Source organism: Bombina bombina, chromosome 8 (genome assembly GCF_027579735.1).
Source record: "Bombina bombina isolate aBomBom1 chromosome 8, aBomBom1.pri, whole genome shotgun sequence".
Lineage (NCBI taxonomy): Eukaryota > Metazoa > Chordata > Amphibia > Anura > Bombinatoridae > Bombina > Bombina bombina.
Genome location: NC_069506.1, coordinates 18,985,324 through 19,005,362, shown reverse-complemented (window position 1 = coordinate 19,005,362; position 20,039 = coordinate 18,985,324). Strand labels below are relative to the sequence as shown.

At 38.0% G+C, this 20,039-nt stretch overlaps 1 protein-coding gene across 1 annotated transcript in view; it reads left to right on the top strand.

The window, feature by feature from the left end:
* Nucleotides 1-18,556, top strand: part of PROSER3 (proline and serine rich 3) — a 24,657-nt gene extending 6,101 nt beyond the window's left edge. The window contains exons 2-13 of the mRNA XM_053690161.1: nt 703-804; nt 2,909-3,017; nt 3,372-3,649; nt 4,813-4,949; nt 8,398-8,453; nt 8,717-8,805; nt 10,769-10,881; nt 14,037-14,233; nt 15,321-15,851; nt 16,298-16,445; nt 16,903-16,984; nt 17,116-18,556. Of these exons, the coding sequence (XP_053546136.1) occupies nt 794-804; nt 2,909-3,017; nt 3,372-3,649; nt 4,813-4,949; nt 8,398-8,453; nt 8,717-8,805; nt 10,769-10,881; nt 14,037-14,233; nt 15,321-15,851; nt 16,298-16,445; nt 16,903-16,984; nt 17,116-17,167 (1,803 nt within the window). The 5' untranslated portion in view covers nt 703-793 and the 3' untranslated portion in view covers nt 17,168-18,556. The remainder of the gene's footprint in view (nt 1-702; nt 805-2,908; nt 3,018-3,371; nt 3,650-4,812; nt 4,950-8,397; nt 8,454-8,716; nt 8,806-10,768; nt 10,882-14,036; nt 14,234-15,320; nt 15,852-16,297; nt 16,446-16,902; nt 16,985-17,115) is intronic.
* Nucleotides 18,557-20,039: the final 1,483 nt, after the last annotated feature.

The following is a 20,039-nucleotide window of genomic DNA, read 5'->3' as shown; positions in this document are numbered from 1 at the left end:
ACACATCTATATGGGTCAAGCCATCTGCATATTTTCATGCTTATTCAAAAAGAAATGCAAAGTTTGCCTCAAACTGTACTAATTTGTACACAATAGAAAATTCACTGTTATGCATGAAAACCACATGAAGGCTAGTATGTTTGAATAGAAAGCGCATTAAGCTATTACATGAGGTCATTTATTCAGCCCTTTTTTAAGGTAAAACATTATTTTGTACACAAACGCACAGTTGACATGTCTGGAGACGTGAAACGCATGTGGCAATATACATTTGTTATTGTTCCCATAATGTGGTTTTAAACAGGCTTGTAAATAGGCACATGCATATTCATCATTCATTAATCATTAGATAAACAAATACAGAATGTTGCTTTGGTCTGTGGCATTCTGCACTTTCTGAAAAACCATCAAAATGCATTCAGATTAGCTTTCAACTAAGAATACCAAGAGAACAAAGCAAAATTGGTGATGAAAGTAAATTGGAAAGTTGTTAAAAACGACATGCCCTATTTGAATCAATGTTTATTTTGGATTTGATTGTCCCTTTAATTATATAAGAATACCTCCTCACAGTACAGTTAACCACATATACAAATATGGAAGTTTGTTACAGGGAGCACTCCATGACAACCGTGTAATCAATGCCAGCGTCATTTTTATATTGTAAAAAAACTTCAGTATATGTCCCTGCATTCCTTCTAGATGATACTGACAACTAAGTTGATTCTTGAACATTTTGTTTTCTACGTGGAGAAACTAGGAGGAGTCGACGCACCTCATACCACGCAACACCATGAACAGCAGGTATATCGGCACGCCCTGTATGCTTTTTTTTTATATAGTGCGTGATCCCATTGTTTATCAAAAATGTGAACTTTTATAGTTTAGCAATATAAATCTTCTGTTACGCTCTTATGAAAAGTGTTAATTAAGTATTAATGACCATAGGTAACTATTTGTTTAGCTTCTGCAAAAGAGATTAAACATGTAGGTAAAGCCCAGATCAGAACGTGCAACTATTACAGCTCCCAAGTAGGAAACTGCCAGTCTGACAAATTTCAAAATTTACGTCAATTTACTGGCCTCTGTATCACGTGACAGCCATTAGCAAATCACATACTCGTATACATATACACTGTGAACTTTTGCACATGCTCAGCAAGAGCTGGTGCCTCACTAAGTGTGAATATAAAAAGACTGTGCACAATTTCATAATGAAAGTAACTTAAAACTGCTCTAGCTGAATCAGGAAAGTTTAATTTTAACTTTAGTGTCCCTTTTAACAAAAGAGTATAAAAGGATATAAAACCCAAAGTTTACTTTCATGATTCAGGTAGTGAAAACTATTAAAAAAAAAAATATATATATCAAATTTACTGTTTTCTCTTGGTATCCTTTGTTGATAAGCAGCTAGATAGGCTCAATAGCTTGCATGTGTCTGGATCACTAGATGGTAGCAGTTCTGCAATAATACTTTTAACAATGTTATGTATTTTTAAGAGCACTAGAGGACAGCAGTGTTTCCGGTTATGTGGGGCTTCAGACAAGTGCATGCTACCTATGTATGCTCTTCAACAAAGTATATCATGAGAACTAATCACATTTGATAATACAAGTAAATTGGAAACATTTTAAAAATCTGAAAGGGAAAAAAAAAAGTTTTTTATTTCACTTTAACCACATATTTAGCTAGGCTTAGTAATGCAGGTATTACATACTCATAATTGTTTTTAAACCCAGACGTAAGAGAATGAAATATAAGCTATCAAGTTAATAATAAATCACATTTGAAGTTTTGGATAGAACCAATCAGGAAAAACAGTTTAAGGCCAGCTCCAGCCACAGAATCGCCAAGGTGGTGTAGTGATTACAAAACTGAGAAGTCTCCTTAAAGCGCCAGTACAAAAGTGGATATCAGTCCCATAGAAAACAGCAAACCGCACAACACAGCGTATACCCAAAGTAGCAAAGCAAGGAAAGCGTAGATAGCCCGGTCTGTTACTCACTGCCCTTATTAGCTTGAAATCCGTGCTGCTGCCGGGTAGATGCTAGTGCTTCAACTGTAGGGAATCCTCATCCAAAGCTGCAACGATTCGCCGCAGGCTTCAAAAACCCAGTGTCTGTTCCAGGTACTGGTTTTTCGTCATTGGACACTCCTCCACCACGTGACAAAGTGCGCTCCAATCAGCAACAGCTGAACCACTGAGCGAGATGAAAGGTGCCTGGCTTGTGGGAATTGTGGTCAACAGCAGATACAAGAAAGTATAACCGGCACCCTTTCAAGTAAAACTTTCGATCTTTATTTAGGTCACATATAAAAACAGGTGATCACGCCTAACATTAATCGTAAGCGTATGTATGCTCTTCAACAAAGAATACCATGAGAACTAATCACATTTGATAATACAAGTAATTGGAAACATTTTAAAAATCTGAAAGAAAAAAATGGATTTCATGTCACTTTAACCACTTTGTGGGTTTATTGAGGCTTACTAGGCTTAGTAATGCAGTTATTACATACTCATAACAAATAATTGTTTTTAAACCCAGACGTGCTTGTGCAGTGTGTCTATTCTACTTTCTTATTAACTTGGCTTCATGCCCTGTCTGCTCTTTGTTACCTGTGTTTTGTTTCTTCAGAACAAAGCGGTTTCTGTTAAGAGAATGAAATATAAGCTATCGAGTTAATAATAAATCACATTTGAAGTTTTGGATAGGCTCATATATCATTTAATAGCACCGTTTCTTATGCAGTATTTATATAGGGCTTCAGATCAGTTATGTAATCACAATACATTCCTATGTGTGTGATATGTACATTTAATATACTGAATACCTAAAAATCAAGGAAACAGGGAGGTGATTTAATGTGTTGGTTTTTTTTTTTTTTTTTTTTTTTTCTCCCCAGTATTGCTGTATTCTCTAATCAGGGAAACCCATTCCCAGTTCCTGTAAGAAACAGAACTCATTATCACCCCTCACAGCCCCTGCCTCTGACTGCGGAACAGAAGCAGATTGTGAGTATGGGGAAAGCACATAAAGTCAGCCGTGTTACTGTACGTGGTGCTGGGGACACTAAAGCAAATACATGAAAATACAAATACAAATATCACAACAGGTACATTTCCAATAAACAAACATGCAGATGCTGCCACAAGGAAAAAATCACTAGGTAAAGACTGAATGTTACCGCTAATATGCAGAATCTTCTACTCCAATGACTGGAGATTTAAAACAATCCTACGTGACACTCGCTAGATTGACAAGCACTTTAGTTATTCTACTTCAGATCTCTCTTCCCTGGTTTAAGTGGTGCAACTGATTTGTAGGGTTAAAGTAAACTGATGTTTTTTCTTTTTTCCCTTTTCCAGGTTCTAAGCCCAGCTCGACTGAGTTCAGTGCCTGCTCACCTTTCCGATGCTCTTAGTCCCCCTGACTTGAGGTTTCTGGAGGGATCTCAGCAGCTTGTGCCTGGTCTTCCATCATCAGACTCCTCTGGTCCTTTTGATGAATCTTGGCCCTCCTCTGACGGCAGTGCCTATAAGACACCAGAGCTAGATGAGCAAGAGGCTACAGTCGATTCAGTACTAAAGTATCTACAGAGGGATCCTGCTAGTGACCCGTCCTCCACGGACTCAGTAATTGCCAGGTGCGCTGGTAGCATTGGGTTACATAAACCGTGATTCTGAGTCCTCAATGCAGCCAACATTTTAACCATCATCACAACACATACAGCTAAAAATTCATCCCATGAGGTATTCTGCTGTACTGATCTAATAATAAGCAGCTAATGATTTACAATATATATAATCCACAGATCACTTTTGTATTATAAAACAGGTTGCAAAAAAAGATCTATTCTGACCTTGTTTATTGTAAACATGTCATGGCCCTATTGAAAGTGCTGGTTCCTGCTTTTAAAACATAATTTCCAGCTTGTGTTTGTTTGTACCTTCTGACTGCACTTTGTGTACAGCTGATCAGGAAGCTAGTTATTCACGCATAGTGCTAAATCCATTCTTTATATGGCTTTACATCAAGGGTTTCCCAAACTGATTTTTTTATTCCGTTGCTATAAAAAAAAAATATATCCTATATAAACAAAAACTTCTGACGAGTAGTATTTTACCCAAACCCTTCTATATTGTACCTATGCAGAGAACAAACATAAGCCAGCTGTAGACCAGCACCCTGTGTGTTACAAAAGGCAAAGGACAGAAGATGGATTAATAAATTAATAGGTTGAAAAATACAACACTTAAATTATTTCGGGTTCTTTAGTAAATAAAGCATACATTTTCTGTACGTATATTTTTTACCAGCATTTAAAGGGACATGAAACCCAAATTTTTTCTTTCCTCATTCAGATAGAGCAGCAACTTTTTAATTTACTCCTTTTGTAGATGTTTCTTTGTTCACTTGCTATCTTTATTTAAAAAAACAGGAATGTAAGCAAAGGAGCCGACCCATTTTTGGTTCGGTACCTGGGTACATTTAGCCGGCAATCAGCAGGCGCTACCCAGGTGCTGAACCAAAAATGGGCTGGCTCCTATCCTTACATTCCTGTTTTTCAAATAAAGATAACAAGAGAACAAATATTTTTTTTTTAATAGGAGTAAATTAGAAAGTTGCTTAAAATTGCTGTTCTATCTGAATCAGGAAAGAAAAAAATTGGGTTTTCTGTCCTTTTTAAGCACTACATTGCAAAATATCGGCCTACCTTTATATCCCTTTAGTATGGAAAACCACATTTGTAAATAAGGGCTTATAGAGGTGTAACAAGATATATTTCATGCCATGATTTCTTTGTAGGTATGTGGCAAGATTTCGTAATGGGCGTCCGACAAGCAGAACAGAGCGTTCTCCCCCTAAACAAGACATGAAAGATTTCTGGTGGCTTCAGACGTCTCCTGACAGCCCTGACACCGAGCGGTACCGCACAGACACAGGTGAGGCTGTATTTGTTGGTCTCCCCGGCATACTTTTTTAAAGTGCATGAAAGATCATTTAAAACTGTTCTAATAATATCTAATGAATAACATTTCTTAGTAAATAGATGAAGCAGACTGGATAATTCCTTGGTAATATATGGTCATGCTACCTGGATTTCTTGCAATGTTTGCTGATCTTTTTAATACTGTTTAAAGGGACAGTTTTTTTTTTTTTTATACAAAATGGTGTAATTACATGATATATGCAATGCACATATGATGTTTTTTTAAGCAGCTTAAATAGGTAAATGTTACCAGTGGCTTGTAGCTCCAGATGCATTGCCTTATCAAATGGCGATCGAGCCATAGAGAATAATGTAGCACACTTCTGTGTCTGTCTGGCTTCCCTGACTAGACTCCCAGCACATGCGCTGCCTCAGCAGTGAAACTGTAAAGCCGGTAGACAGCAAAGCTCATGAACGAGCATTGCAAGAAGAAAGGGACGGGTGGGAGCCTTCTAGTGGGTTTGAACCTTCCCTGCAAACACATCCCAATAGTGGGTACGTCACTGCGGGTGGTTAGCCACTGAACTGTTAGCCAAAGCAATATAAACACCTTTTAAATCATATATTTTTGTAAAATAAAAAGGGAATTTGCTATATCTTTTTAAAGACACAATGAGTCCACGGTTCATCATCCTTACTTGTGGGATATTCACCTCCTGGTCAGTAGGAGGAGGCAAAGAGCACCACAGCAGAGCTGTTAAATAGCTCCTCCCTTCCCTCCCACTCCAGTCATTCTCTATGCCTACGTTTGTGATAAGAAGGGTGACTTTCTTGGGAACTCTAATCGATTCTATATCTATGATGATTTTTCTGACAAAGGTCAGGAAATTAAAGATTCTAGATACTTGTCGAGCCCTTCAGTCCAATCCTCGGCCGTCAGTGGCTCAGTGCATGGAAGTAATCGGACTGATGGGGGCTGCAATAGACATCATCCTGTTTGCTCGGTTCCACCTCAGGCCTCTGCAGTTAAACATGCTCAGGCAGTAGAATGGAGATTATGCAGAATTGTCTCCTCGAATAACCCTGGAACAGGAGACTAGGGACTCTCTTCAATGGTGGTTGTCTCTGGATCATCTATCCCAGAGAATCTGCTTTTGCAGACCTTCCTGTGTGATTTTGACAACAGACGCCAGCATTTTAGGATGGGGAGCTGTCTGGGGTTCCCTAAAGGCTCAGGGAGTATGGATCTTCAATGCTCTTCTGGCCTGGCCTCAGTTGGCTTCAGCCCAGTTCATTAGATTCCAGTCGGACAACATAACGACAGTGGCTTACATCAATCATCGGGGAGGAACAAGGAGTTCCTTAGTGTTGACCGAGGTAGCCAAGATAATCCAGTGGGCGGAGGCCCATTCTTGCCATCTGTCAGTGATCCACATACCAGGGGTGGACAACTGGGTGGCGGACTTTCTGAGCAGGCAGATTCTTCATCCAGGAGAGTGGGAACTCCATCCGGAAGTATTCTTCAACCTGATTCTCAAATGGGGTCGGCCGGAGTTGGATCTCATGGCATCTCGTCAGAATGCCAAGCTCCCGAGATACGGGTCGAGATCCAGAGATCCCCAGGCGGAACTGATAGATGCTCTGGCAGTTCCTTGGTCCTTCAGCCTAGCATACCTATTTCCCCCGTTTGCACTTCTTCCTCGGGTCATTGCTTGACTCAAACAGGAAAAGGCATCCGTGATCCTCATTGCCCCTGCTTGGCCTTGCAGGATTTGGTATGCCGATCTGATGGATATGTCATCCCTGCCACCTTGGAGACTTCTGTTGAGGAAGGACCTTCTCATTCAAGGGCCCTTCCTTCACCCAAATCTAGTTTATCTGAAGCTGACTGCTTGGAGATTGAACACTTAATCCTATCTAAGCAGGGTTTTTCTGGCTCGGTCATAGAGACCTTGATTCAGGCGCGTAAGCCTGTAACTAGAAATATTTACCATAAGATATGGCGTAAATATCTCTATTTGTGTGAATCCAAGGGCTACTCATAGAGTAGATTTAGGATTCCCAGAATTTTGTCTTTTCTCCAAGAAGGTTTGGAGAAGGGTTTATCGACCAGTTCCTTAAAGGGTCAGATCTCTGCCTTATCTATTTTGTTACACAAACGTCTGGCAGATGTCCCAGATGTACAATCTTTTTGTCAGGCCTTGGTTAGGATCAGGCCTGTGTTCAAGTCAGTTACTCCTCCATGGAATCTAAATTTATTTCTTAAAGTTCTTCAAGGGGCTCCGTTTGAGCCTATGCATTCCTTAGATATTAAGTTGTTATCTTGGAAAATGTTATTTCTTGTTATTTCTTCAGCTCGAAGAGTGTCTGAGCTCTCGGCGTTGCAATACAATTCACCTTACCTTATTTTTCATTCAGATACGGTAGTTTTACGTACTAAACTGGGGTTTCTTCCTAAGGTTGTTTCAGACAGGAACATTAATCAGGAGATTGTTGTTCCTTCCTTGTCCTAATCCTCCTCAGAAGGAACGTCTTCTGCACAATTTGGACATAGTCCGTGCTTTAAACTTTTACTTACAAGCGACTAAGGACTTTCGTCAGTTTTCTTCAACGTTTGTAATTTTCTCTGGAAAAGGTAAGGGTCAGAAAGCTACAGCTACCTCTTTCTTTTTGGCTGAAGAGTATCATCCGTTTTGCATATGAGACTGCAGGACAGCAGCCTCCTGAGAGAGTTACGGCTCATTCCACTAGGGCTGTTGCTTCCTCATGGGCATTCAAAATTGAAGCTTCTGTAGAACATATTTGCAAGGCTACAACTTGGTCTTCTCTCCACACTTTTTCTAAATTTGACACTTTTGCCTCGGCTGAGGCTGCTTTTGGGAGAAAGGTTCTTCAAGCAGTGGTGCCCTCCGTTTAGGTTCCCTGTCTTGTCCCTCCCTTATCATCCGTGTACTCTAGCTTTGTTATTGTATCCCACAAGTAAGGATGATGATCCGTGGACTCATTGTGTCTTTAAAAAGAAAAGAAAATGTATGCTTACCTGATAAATTTGTTTCTTTTTAGACACGATCAGTTCACGACCCGCCCTGTTCTTTTAGACAGGTTGTTTTTTTTATTATAAACTTCAGACACCTCTGCACCTTGGCTTTTCTTTTCTCTTCCTAACTTCGGTCGAATGACTGGAGTGGGAGGGAAGGGAGGAGCTATTTAAAAGCTTTGCTGTGGTGCTCTTTGCCTCCTCCTGCTGACCAGGAGGTGAATATCCCACAAGTAAGGATGATGATCATCCGTGGACTCATCGTGTCTAAAAAGAAACAAATTTATCAGGTAAGCCTAACTTTTCTTTTTACAATATACATTAATGCAGTTCTGCATTTATAAAGGGGCATGTTTACTGACACGTTAAATTCTTATGCTTAAGGTGTTTTTTTTTGTGTGTGTTTTTTTTTATGCGCTTCTAGGAATTCAGAGTTTGCTGTTCTCTCCGCAAGATCTGGAGAAGACTCCTCCCCATGAGGTAATTATTAAACACTGCAGTAAAGTTTATAAACTGGAGATGTACAGTAGAGCAGAGGCAGTTGTTCTTATTAGTCAGTTATGAGCAATTCCTATACTGCAGTTAATTTCAGTTTAAACAGATTTTTTACTAAGATTTTTTCAGGCAAATCAATTTTGTGACCTATAAATGATGCCCTTTTATATATGGGTGATAGATTTGAATAAAATGTCCTTTTTAATGGAGTTGTGATCTTATAATTCCTACCGTTCTCTCTTATTCAGGATGGGTCTCTCAATGAATCTAAACTCTACTCTGAGAATGTGGATGTTGTACGTTTGCAGGACCGAGCAGGGAAACTGATACTGAGGAGGTGGGTAATGGAATTGGTGATGAGGCAGGAAGAAGTGACATCTATCCAGGATACATGGCTATAATTGATACAAACTTTTTAAAGATAATTTAGTTAAATATATATGTTTAATGTTATGATCTTATCAAATGCCTTATTTAATCATGGACAACACATCACAGGAGAGTAATTTTACGTCACATAGCACTCTGACATCAGTTTAGTGTGCCGAATAATTTCAGAGAAACAACGACACTAAAGAAGCAGTGGATAAGTATATCCGAACATGCCTTGGGCAGCGTAAAGCCAAACTACACCCCTGTTTGTAGTACTGTAGCATTTGTAAAAAGTGTATCCCAATGTGTATGTTTTTATATAGGTATAGTTTTGCTAAACTGCATAAAACGGCTGAAATGCTTTGCAATTCTAAAACTACTATATATCCATATAAAATATAAAAAGATGAGCCCTGGTAATTATTGTCTCCCACCTGCCATGTGACTACAGTTGGTCAAATGTCTGGAGTGGTGAATCACTGCTCTCCTATTGTATACAGCTTCTGGCATCCTTAAAGGGGCAGTGTACACCAATTTTTATATCACTGCATGTGATAGACACTACTATAAAGGATATGCACAGATACTGATATACAAATCCAGTATAAAACCTTTAAAAAACTTACTTAGAAGCTCCCAGTTTAGCACTGTTGATGAAGTTGGGCTAGGACACCCACTGAAAAGAGCTGGGAAAGCATAAAGAGCAGACACTCTTCCCCCTGCATATATAAAGACGGATAACACAAACAATAGCAGCAAAAAGCTGTAGACCTGGATCTACATCCGATACTTTGGGGCTTGGTTAGGAGTCTGAAAATCAGCACAATGTTATTAAAAAAAATAGCAAAACTATACATTTTTTAAAGACACTCCCAGATGGGCTATATAGATAGATCATTTACAAAATATTTATGCAAAGAAAAATCTAATGTACACTGTCCCTTTTAATGTGCTCATTATGTTAAAAGGGCATAATAAAACATTTGTTTAAGCTTGTGGAGATGTGTCTTTATCAACTAATGGAGCTAAACTCTGTAAGATATACTAATAAGCCAATGCAAGGGATATTTGTGCACAGGAGTGCTTTTTTTAATATAACTTGCAACAGCATTACCTTATAGTGAAATCCGACTTTGCACCTGCTGGTACACACGGCTTTTTGCTAAGAGGTGGAAACGTCGCCTCTTAGCAAAACAGCATTCTGCCGTGGGCTGCCTGAGCAACGACAAATAAAGGAGCTTTTAGCATGAAGTATTTTATACTTTATGACTTAGTCCCCTTTATTTGTTCCAAATGTTTGTTTCACAAACGCTAGGATTGACTTTCACTTTAACAGTTTTGCGCAACCGATATTTTAATGTTTAATTGTTGCTCTTTCATTTTCAGCATAATACCCGTTTAAAGGGACAGTCTACCAAATATTTGTTATTGTTTTAAAAGATAGATAATCCCTTTATTACCCATTCCCCAGTTTTACACAACCAACACTGTTATATTAATATACTTTTTACCTCTGTGATTACCTTGTATCTAGGAACCTTCTTCCAGCCCCTGATCACATAACTGTGACTGTTTATTATCTATTATCTTGCATTTAGCATTGTGTTGTGCTAGATCTTAAATAACCCCCTGTGCCTGAACACAGTGTTATCTATATGGCCCACGTGTACTTTCTGTCTCTTTGTGTTGAAAAGAGATTTAAAAAGCCTGTGATAAGAGGCAGCCCTCAAAGGCTTAGAAATTAGCATATGAGCCTACCTAGGTTTAGTTTAAACTAAGAATACCAAGAGAAAAAAAGCAAATTTGATGATAAAAGTAAATTGGAAAGTTGAAATTAGAAATTAAAAGTTCTATCTGAATAATGAAAGTTTAATTTATACTAGACTGTCCCTTTTATAGTGAAATGTTTGTTTTATTTCCACCACCAGCGAGTCCTCTCTCAGCAGTGAGGTTCCTGTGAGCTCTAATGGTCTGGGCTCCTCTCCGTTATCCAGCGTCTCAAACTGCAGCAGTTCAAAGCCCCTCACATCACTACAACCAGGTATTAAGAGACTAAAAGTATAAAGTACTACATATAACAAACCTGTGCAGGACCCATCCGCAATCCTCTCTTATTTTAAAAGGACACAAATGCCATGATTATTAAAGGGACAGTTAACACCAGAATTTTTGTTGTTTAAAAAGATAGATAATCCCTTTATTATCCATTCCCCAGTTTTGTATAACCAACACTGTTATAGAAATAGACTTTTTACTTCTGTGACTAACTTGTATCTAAGAATCTTCTGACCGCCCCTAATCACATGACTTTTAGTTATTATCTATTGACTTGCAGTTTAGCCAATTAGTGCAGTGTCTGCCACAACTCACGGGCGTGATCACAATGCTATCTATATGGTTTACCTGAACTACTCTCCCCTGCTGTGAAAAGCAAATACAAAAGCATGTGATTAGAGGCGGCCTTCAAGGGCTTAGAAATTATCATATGAGCCTTTCTAGGTTTGCTCTCAACTAGAATACCAAGAGAACAAAGCAAAATTGTTGATAAAAGTAAATTGGAAAGTTGTTTAAAATTACATGCCCTATTTGAAAAATAAAAGTTTTTTTGGGCCTTGACTGTCCCTTTAATATTAATGCACTGTCTGATCACAGTGTTAAAATGTCACTATTTATTTCTTTGTTAATATGGCCAAGCCCGACTGCCATCTGTCTCAGGTTGATTGTAGAAATATGTCCGCACAGTCCTTGCTTTGTGTGAACCCGAGCACTCCTCATTCATTGTTTTATTTAAAGGGATACTAACCCCAAATTTTTTTTTCTTTCATGATTCAGATAGCGCATGCAATTTTAAGCAACTTTCTAATTTACTCCTATTATCAATTTTTCTTTGTTCTCATGTTATCTTGATTTGAAAAAGCAGTAATAAAAGGTTAGGAGCCGGCCCATTTTTAGTTCAGCACCTCGGTAGCGCTTGCTGATTGGTTTGCTACATTTAGCCACAAATCAGCAAGTGCTACCCAGGTGCTGAAAAAAAAATGTTCTGGCTCTAAAGCCTACAGTACTGCTTTTTCAAATCAAGATAGCATGAGAACAAAGAAAAATTGATAATAGGAGTAAATTAGAAAGGTGCTTAAAATCTCATGCTCTATCTGTACCACGAAAGAAAAAAATTGTGTTTAGTATCCCTTTAAATCAATCATTTGTTTAGGAGACTACTAATGAGAAGGAAAATAACATTTTTTTACTGCAACAATTTTGTTCTATTACTGGTGTGCAAGTATAATCCTACTCAATATTCGTACTGCTTGGCAGTCTCATTTTTATTTATTTATTTTTCTTGACCAGATATTGTAGACAGCCTAAAGGGACATAAATCACAAACTTTTTCTTTCAAGATTTAGCTAAAAGAAAAAGAAGGGGCGCCTCATAGTGTATTTTGTATATCATAAAATATTAATAAAGATAAGGAATGCACTCACAAGGTTGATGGCACCCGTCCTGGAACAGGCTAACACTTAGCAGCGGTTAGCTCACTGGTGTCGGTCACTCCGTCTGCTGATCTTTGGCTTGTGCTCTTGTCCGGATGGCTCACCGCATCAGCCACTGTAGTCGGATGTATCTGGACACTGCTCTGTATGGAGCTGGTGTAGGCAATGTAGGACTGCTGGGTATCCTAAAGGTTAAGGTAAAAATATACCAACGGACAATTTCCTTAGGGTAAAAACCATTTTATTTAAAACATCTTGATTTAAAAAAAGCTGACGGCTCTAAGGTCTTTTCTTCAGGCAACTTTTTTAAATTCAAGATGTTTTAAATAAAATTGTTTTTATCCTAAGGAAATTGTCCATTGGTATATTTTTACCTAAACCTTTGGGATATCCAGCAGTCCTACACCGGCTCCCCACAGAGCGGTTTCCGGATACATCCGACTACAGTGGCTGATGCGGTGAGCCGTCCGGACAAGAGCACAAGCCAAAGATCAGCAGACGGAGTGACCGAGACCAGTGAGCTAACCGCTGCTAAGTGTTAGCATGTCTTTTTGCACCCTGTTCCAGGACGGGAGCCATCAACCTTGTGAGTGCATTCCTTATCTTTATTCATATTTAATGATATACGAAATACACTATGAGGTGCCCCTTCTCTCTTTCTTCTATTCAAAACAGATGACCTCTAGCATTAGGTTTTTCAGGGGAGCGGCCTTGATCTAACCTTGTATCTATTTGGATTGGATCCATTATTTACCATTATCCCAACAGTACTTTTCAAACACACCACTTTTTCTGTTTCTATGGGACATTTTCCTTATTGAACACTGTTTAGTCACATATTGTATTTTTTTCTTTTGCATATTTTTTTTTGTATCCACTTTATACATTTATTCACATGTTTTGTATATTTTCAAGAATCATTATTTTTAAAATATATATGTATGTGTGTGTGTATATGTATGTACAAGTGCACCATTTTTTAGTTTTTCCTTGAGGCGCCCCCTACAGGATATCATCAGCTAATTACTTGTTATGTGTGAAGATTCAGCTAAAGCCTACAATTTTAAATCATTTTCCAATTCACTTTTATTATCACTTTGGCTTAATTTTTTTTTTTTTATTTCCCTTATTGAAGGAGCAGCAATGCACTACTGGGAGCTAGCTGAACACATCTAAGTCAATGACAACATGCATATATGAGCAGCCACCAATCAGCAGCTAGCTCCCAGCTCCTGAGCCTACCTAGGTTTTCTTTTGAACAAAAGATACCAAGAGAATGAAGCAAATTAGATAATTGAAGTAAACTGGAAAGTTATTTAAAATTGTATTTTCTATCTCGGGGGTCAGCAACCTTGGGCCCCCAGATGTTTTGGAACTACATTTCCAATGATGCTCAGACAGTCTGAGTGTCTGAGCATCATGGGAAATGTAGTTCCAAAACATCTGGCGGCCCAAGGTTGCTGAATCATGACAGAGTTTAATTTCCCTTTAATGTGTTGCTGCATAGTCTATTGTATCTATGCTAAGGGATTACAGTTCTGTTGATAGTCATTTTGCCACTAGATTAATAGAGGTGAAAGGAAGTTTATGGGAGGTAAATCCTTGTTTCTCTCTTGTAAGCTTGAGGAGAGTTGTTACAGACATAACAATAATTGAGTTTTACCATGTCAGTGAATACAATTCTATTTTTATCTAATTTTCTTATTAGCTCCTGTTGTCTCCGTTCACCTACCACAGACTGTAAGTGTTCCACCATCTGTACGATCACATTCCATGTTAACGCCTGAGGAAGATATTTTGTACCAGTGGCGACTACGTAGGAAGATGGAGCAAGCAAGAGAAGGTACACTTCCTCTGCCTTCCCGAGGTCGCACTCCTTCCCCACCAGTGCGAATCCCCAAACCGGTAAGGTGTTTTAGAGAGTGCAGATGTTATTTATTTTACATGGCAGCGCCCATATTTGTTTTTTAAAGGGAATTTTGAAAAGATATTAAATAAGTTATTCTTATACAAAAAAATAATAATAGATTGAAAATTGTTAATATTAGCTAATTTTAACGTAATATTGTTTTTAATTTCAGCTGGGTGGTCATTTAAAATCAGCCGGCTGGTGCGCCCATTAAAAAGGTCCTGGGGAGAACACTGCTCTGTATTAAAGATGTGTTGGGGTAGTGGTGTAGAGTAGGTTGGAAAAGAGGGGGGTGATTGAAATGTCGTCTCTCTTTTGCTCAGATGCTCAATAACTTGCTGATTAGAAATGATCAGCTTATTTTACTGAGCATTATATTGTAAAGTAAGTTTCCTTTAAAACAATCCCTGACAGGCCTCATCATTCTTAAAAAGCATCTTATAGATGCTTTAGAGAATCTGGCCCTCTATCTTTTAACTCCTGGCTTAACGTTTTTTTACAACGTAGATTTTTAGGGAGTCACATGTGCTGCAGCTCTCATGCAGAACATGGCTAGTGACTGTAGGATTATGTGACTTGCACTTGCCAATGGTATCAATGCTTGTAGCACCAGAGCAATCCTTTGTCTAGTGACAGTAATGACATCCCTTTGTAAATTATGCCAACTTTGCATTAGACTTTGCATGTGTCCTAAATATGAGTGACTGGCTTTTTAGCTATTATGGTTTGTTGCTTAGTTTCATATCAAATTGGTCAACCCATAACTAACATCAGTATAAGATCAGTCTCTACAATCTAATTCTTATTTTTTTTTGTATTATGATTATTCAATATCTTCACAGAATATCTTCACACTTGTTTCACTAGACGGCTGTCTTATCACAAATATGTTTGTAATTATTTTTCTTCTGACTTTGGCATTACATCTGTTACAGCATCATGAGATATATAGATTATCAGTGTGTCAAATCATATGCGGTCAGTTATCTATTGAAAAGATTTTTATGGGATTCCTCAGGTTAGGAATTGATTATCTCACATATGTATTACTGTCGACAGATGTATAGAACTTCTCTTTTATAGGTGGTGCATACCGATAACTTTGCCGCTTCGGTTTACTGTGGGCAAACAAAAGAGGAAGCACATGTGCCATGTATCCCCTTCCAAACAAATGAGCGGGGGCAACTTCCTGTCTCCTCTGCAAGTACTATCCCTATTGCTAGTCCGACTCTGGCCACAAACATGTCCACATTTACTGTTCCCCCCCATATGCATCTTCTCTGTGATATTCTACCATGTACTCAGAGCCATGTGTCAACAAAACAGGAGAGTAACAAAGGAAGACCACAACAAGCTCCCAGCACAGCAACACCTGCGCCTGCTGAGGAACAGAGAAAGGAGGTACATAGCGGGCAGTACCACAAGGTGCTGCCATCACATGTCCCTGGAAAAAAATATCTTAAGAAGACGGAGAGAGTTGAGGACAGAAGAGTTAAACAAAGGAAAGATGAGCCTAAGGCAGCAAGGGGCAGAAATGAGATGAAAAAAGATATCAGGACTAAAGTTGTGGATGAAACACCCCCAGAGTCACAAGTGCACCTAGCAGTAGGTGAGGTGAGTATAGTCTAATACCACTGTGCAGAGTATGGGATATTTAACATTAGACAACACAGGAAATATTGTTTTTAATTCATAGAGAGAATTTCGTAAGACATAAGGACGTTCGTATCACATAGAAGGTTTTACAAACATATTTTTAATATACATCAATTGTTTGTTACCAAATAAAATTGCTTGAAAGGTGTTTTCTGAATGATTTTTTAACTGTCTTGAGTCTCTTTTTGACAACTTTTAATATAGAGCATTTTCTACTTTTTTACAACGTAGCTGCATCTGTTAAGTAATAGAGTTTATTTCACGGCGTATTATAAAATTGTACTCTAAATTATAATAACACTTTAACTGCCTGACATAAGTCACCATTTGTGAAATGTTTCATTACGTGAGACGTCAAATTTTGTTGTTAGTGTTTGCTAATTCTGTTTAATATTTCTCCCAAGGTGATCTCTGAGCGACTCTTTTCACCAATTCCCTCTCCAAAGCCCAAGCTTGTGGTTAAGATGACAAAATCTGCTACACCACCTGCAGAGCCTGCTAGTAACCAGCAGCCCCTGGAATTGGCTGCTCAGCTCTTGGAGGAGGCAGAAGGTATAGATCAGTATTTTAATGTTTAGTGCCAGCTGAATAAAATTATTCTAGGATATCAGAGGCAGAATGTTAATGAGCAGGGGTGCTTCTAGACCATAACATTTGGTTGTGCTAACAAAGGATTCCACAAAGCTAAATTCTGTGGAGGCACAGTGGTACAAGCTGTGGACCTCAACTCGCTACCTATTACTGCCTTTTATTTTTAAAATATTGAAATGTTTGAGGCTTGGGGAGTGCTAACGTAATAAATGGGACTGTGAAGTAGCCTGCTAGAACTTCCAGTAGTCCATAGCAAAGCAAAAGGGGGAGTACTGTAAAATCCAACAACCAGTAGAGAAGCGTGTGATGATTCAGAGCTGTTCTGGAGGTTATGGGAATGGATCATATTTCCCCCTTTACATCCTGTGCTCACTCAAGGTTTAACCACATTTCTTTGTCTTCTTCTTTTGGTCTCTAGACTCTGATGGAACAGAGTTTGCAGATGATCCTTTGCTGCAGGTTTTGCGTGAACAAAGAGAAGCTCTTCGAGTGAGACTTCGGTAATGACCCAATAAGACACTAGCAGCAGTCTGTTCTAAGTGCATCTCTCTCCATTCATTTGTAGCACCACATCCAACTAGAGTTTTGTTTTCTTAAAGTCATTTATAATTTGATTTCTTATCCTCTGCAGGACTGTCGATCTTCAACTTACAGATATGGAGTCCCAGACCAGAGTCGGTTGATATCACTTATGCTGACATCACACTTAAGCGTGCTAATTATTTATACCTGTGTTTGTTTACTAATATGTCTGTTTTTGTTTTAAGTATTTATTTACAAATTTAATATAATCATGCTGGTTTTCTAGCTATTAATAAAGTATTTGTAATAAAAATATTCCTCATTTATGTGTAAATTTGTTGTGGTGGAACTAATTCTCACTTCACTGGGACTTGTTTCACTGACCTATGTTTAGTAATCTAGTAAAATAAATATATAATAATTTATGTAGCATCATTTAATTATGAAGGAAGGATATTTTTTTATTTTTTTTGATAAGTTATAATCAGCCTTTGGGGTAAATTTATTTTATGAAGCTGCATTCGTAGATTTTTAGGCTATGCAAAAAAGGCTCACATGAGTGAGCCTGCAGCCACATATTTAAGCAGCAGAAACTGCTTCTTTTGCTTCTCCAAAACCTTAGATGTGGCGATATTGATCACCCCGACACTCGCTCGTCTGGGGTGACTGAGATGCCCAGCTCTTGTGCAATTTGTTTCTCAGGGGGTGGCATTGCACAAAAAATGTTTTGCGCAGCGTTTAATTGTCTGTGCAGTGCAACCTTGCAAGTGGCGATTGTAGGCAGACAGGATCACTACTTGCAAACCTGTCCATCTGCAATGAAGATAATTTTTGCCCTTTTATCTTGATGCCAAATTTTGAAACAGCCAGACTTTTGGACTCACAGCAGAAGTTTTCTGTACAGTTTGTGCTTAGGATACGGTAGATTAACCAGGAAGCCTGAAGTGTAATATATTTGCTTTCAGGGGATAAATATATTACATTATTTATTGCCTGCATAAGAAGCCTCCTAGGGCTCCCACTTGCCCATCACTGTTCTATAATAATAATAATAAGTATTGACATTTGAAACGAGTTGTGTAGTATTCTATTAAAGATATATGATAGATATATAGCTTTTTTTTTCTATCCAGATTTTGTTTCGAGTATGTCAGTCTCAACCATTACAAAAGAGAGGGGAGTCTTGATAGTGCAATAAAGGTAACCCTTCTTATTTATTCACGTGATGTCCTCTGTATTTTAGTTTTTTTTATGCTACTTGGGCAGTGTATATGTACGCATAAAATATAAAAATGTTCGTTATTGTAATAATGCTCAGTACATGAACACCACGGAAAGAACAATATAGTGTAATATTTATTTGCACATTGTGTTAATGACAATTACTTGCTCACATTGTATAGCTCATCAGTGCATTATACAATCCCTTATAAGGTTATAATATTACTGTGTCTTGTGTTTTCAGGTCAGTAAAAAAATTGCCTTATCTTCCACAGGAAACCTCACAATATCAATGAAAGTCACCAGTAGCAGGTTGTTCATAATGAGAATATATATATATATATATATATATATATATATATATATATATATATACATATATACACACACACACACACACTATACACATACCCATATAAAGTTCTTGCTGTAGTGGTATGTATCATCTGAGCATGTCTGGTGTAATCTGGTGATGGTCGATAAATTCAGAGATATGAAAAGTATAACTTAGACAAGCAAGATACAGCAGCTAATAGAAATGTACAAATGTCATGGATAGCTTGCAATATACAAAAAAAGTCAAAATCTAAATGTTCCTATCATAGTAGGGAAGAATTAGGTTGGATGCATTTTTCAAACTCGCTGTGTCTAAGCATACCACAGAGATTGGAGGAAATATAATAGTCAGGTGACGTGACGTCACACCTCACGATCCATCACTCACAGTTAATCCTAACGGCTGAACGGATCAGACGCCTCCACCTAATACTGTGACCAAACATCTCATTGCTTAATCAAAATACTGGTAACATTTAGCCGAGTTAAGTTCACTGTGCTAAGAACCTTTTACCTTTATCAAGTTTGTTCATATATATTTTTACGGTACAATCAGGGAATTTTTATAAATTTTATATCGGCCGTTTTTTCTTGTTTTTTAATATGATCAGTATGTTTTACTGTTTTTGATGCCGGCATCTTATGTAATTGTGTGTACACTAACATATTTTGTATGTGTTAACAAGTTATTAATCTAAATTGCTATATAAATTCTTTTTTAGTATCATTGGGTCCTCTTGTTATTTCATTTTATCTATATAATAACCTGGTTGGCTCTATTTTGTTGGAGCGCTTATCCCACACCATTCTCACCTCTTTGTCTAACAGTCTGTAATTGGAGATTTTATCAGACCACATTAGGGATTTAAGCACTAAAACCTTTTTTTCTGACTAGCACTCACACCACCCTTCGTTTGTCTGTTTAAGAATTAGGTGCTTGCATGACTGGCCCAATAAAATTACCAGCCTTGAGTTGTATGTATATGAGGAAGAAAAGGAGGAAAAATAATTGTCAGTGGAGGAGATGGTGTGTGTTATCTGTGACCAGTTCGATTGAACACATAAAAACATTAATGGAATACCTTACTTGTAATGTGACACAAGATCCTGACGCGTTTCGCTGCAGCAGTATTGAAGTCTGCACATATTGCGATAAATGTACTGGAGATATGGACACAACTTTTTGCAGAAAATAATGCAATGAACTCTGAAAGAAAAAAATAATTTCATATCACTGATTATGGGTACAAATTGCTAACCAAACCAAAGAAAAGGAGATTATAGTGAAAGTATAGGGAATAGTAATATTTAAAGTAGGAATGGACAGCTGGGGGCCCATCTGCCACACACATTGCTCTTTGCATTAGTTTTAACTACCCCCATTTCCCCAGAATAGAAAGCAAAATGTATTCTATAGCTTTTATGGCCCAAGGGACAAAATAACTAAAAATGGACTTTTGGTTGGTGGGTTGTTTG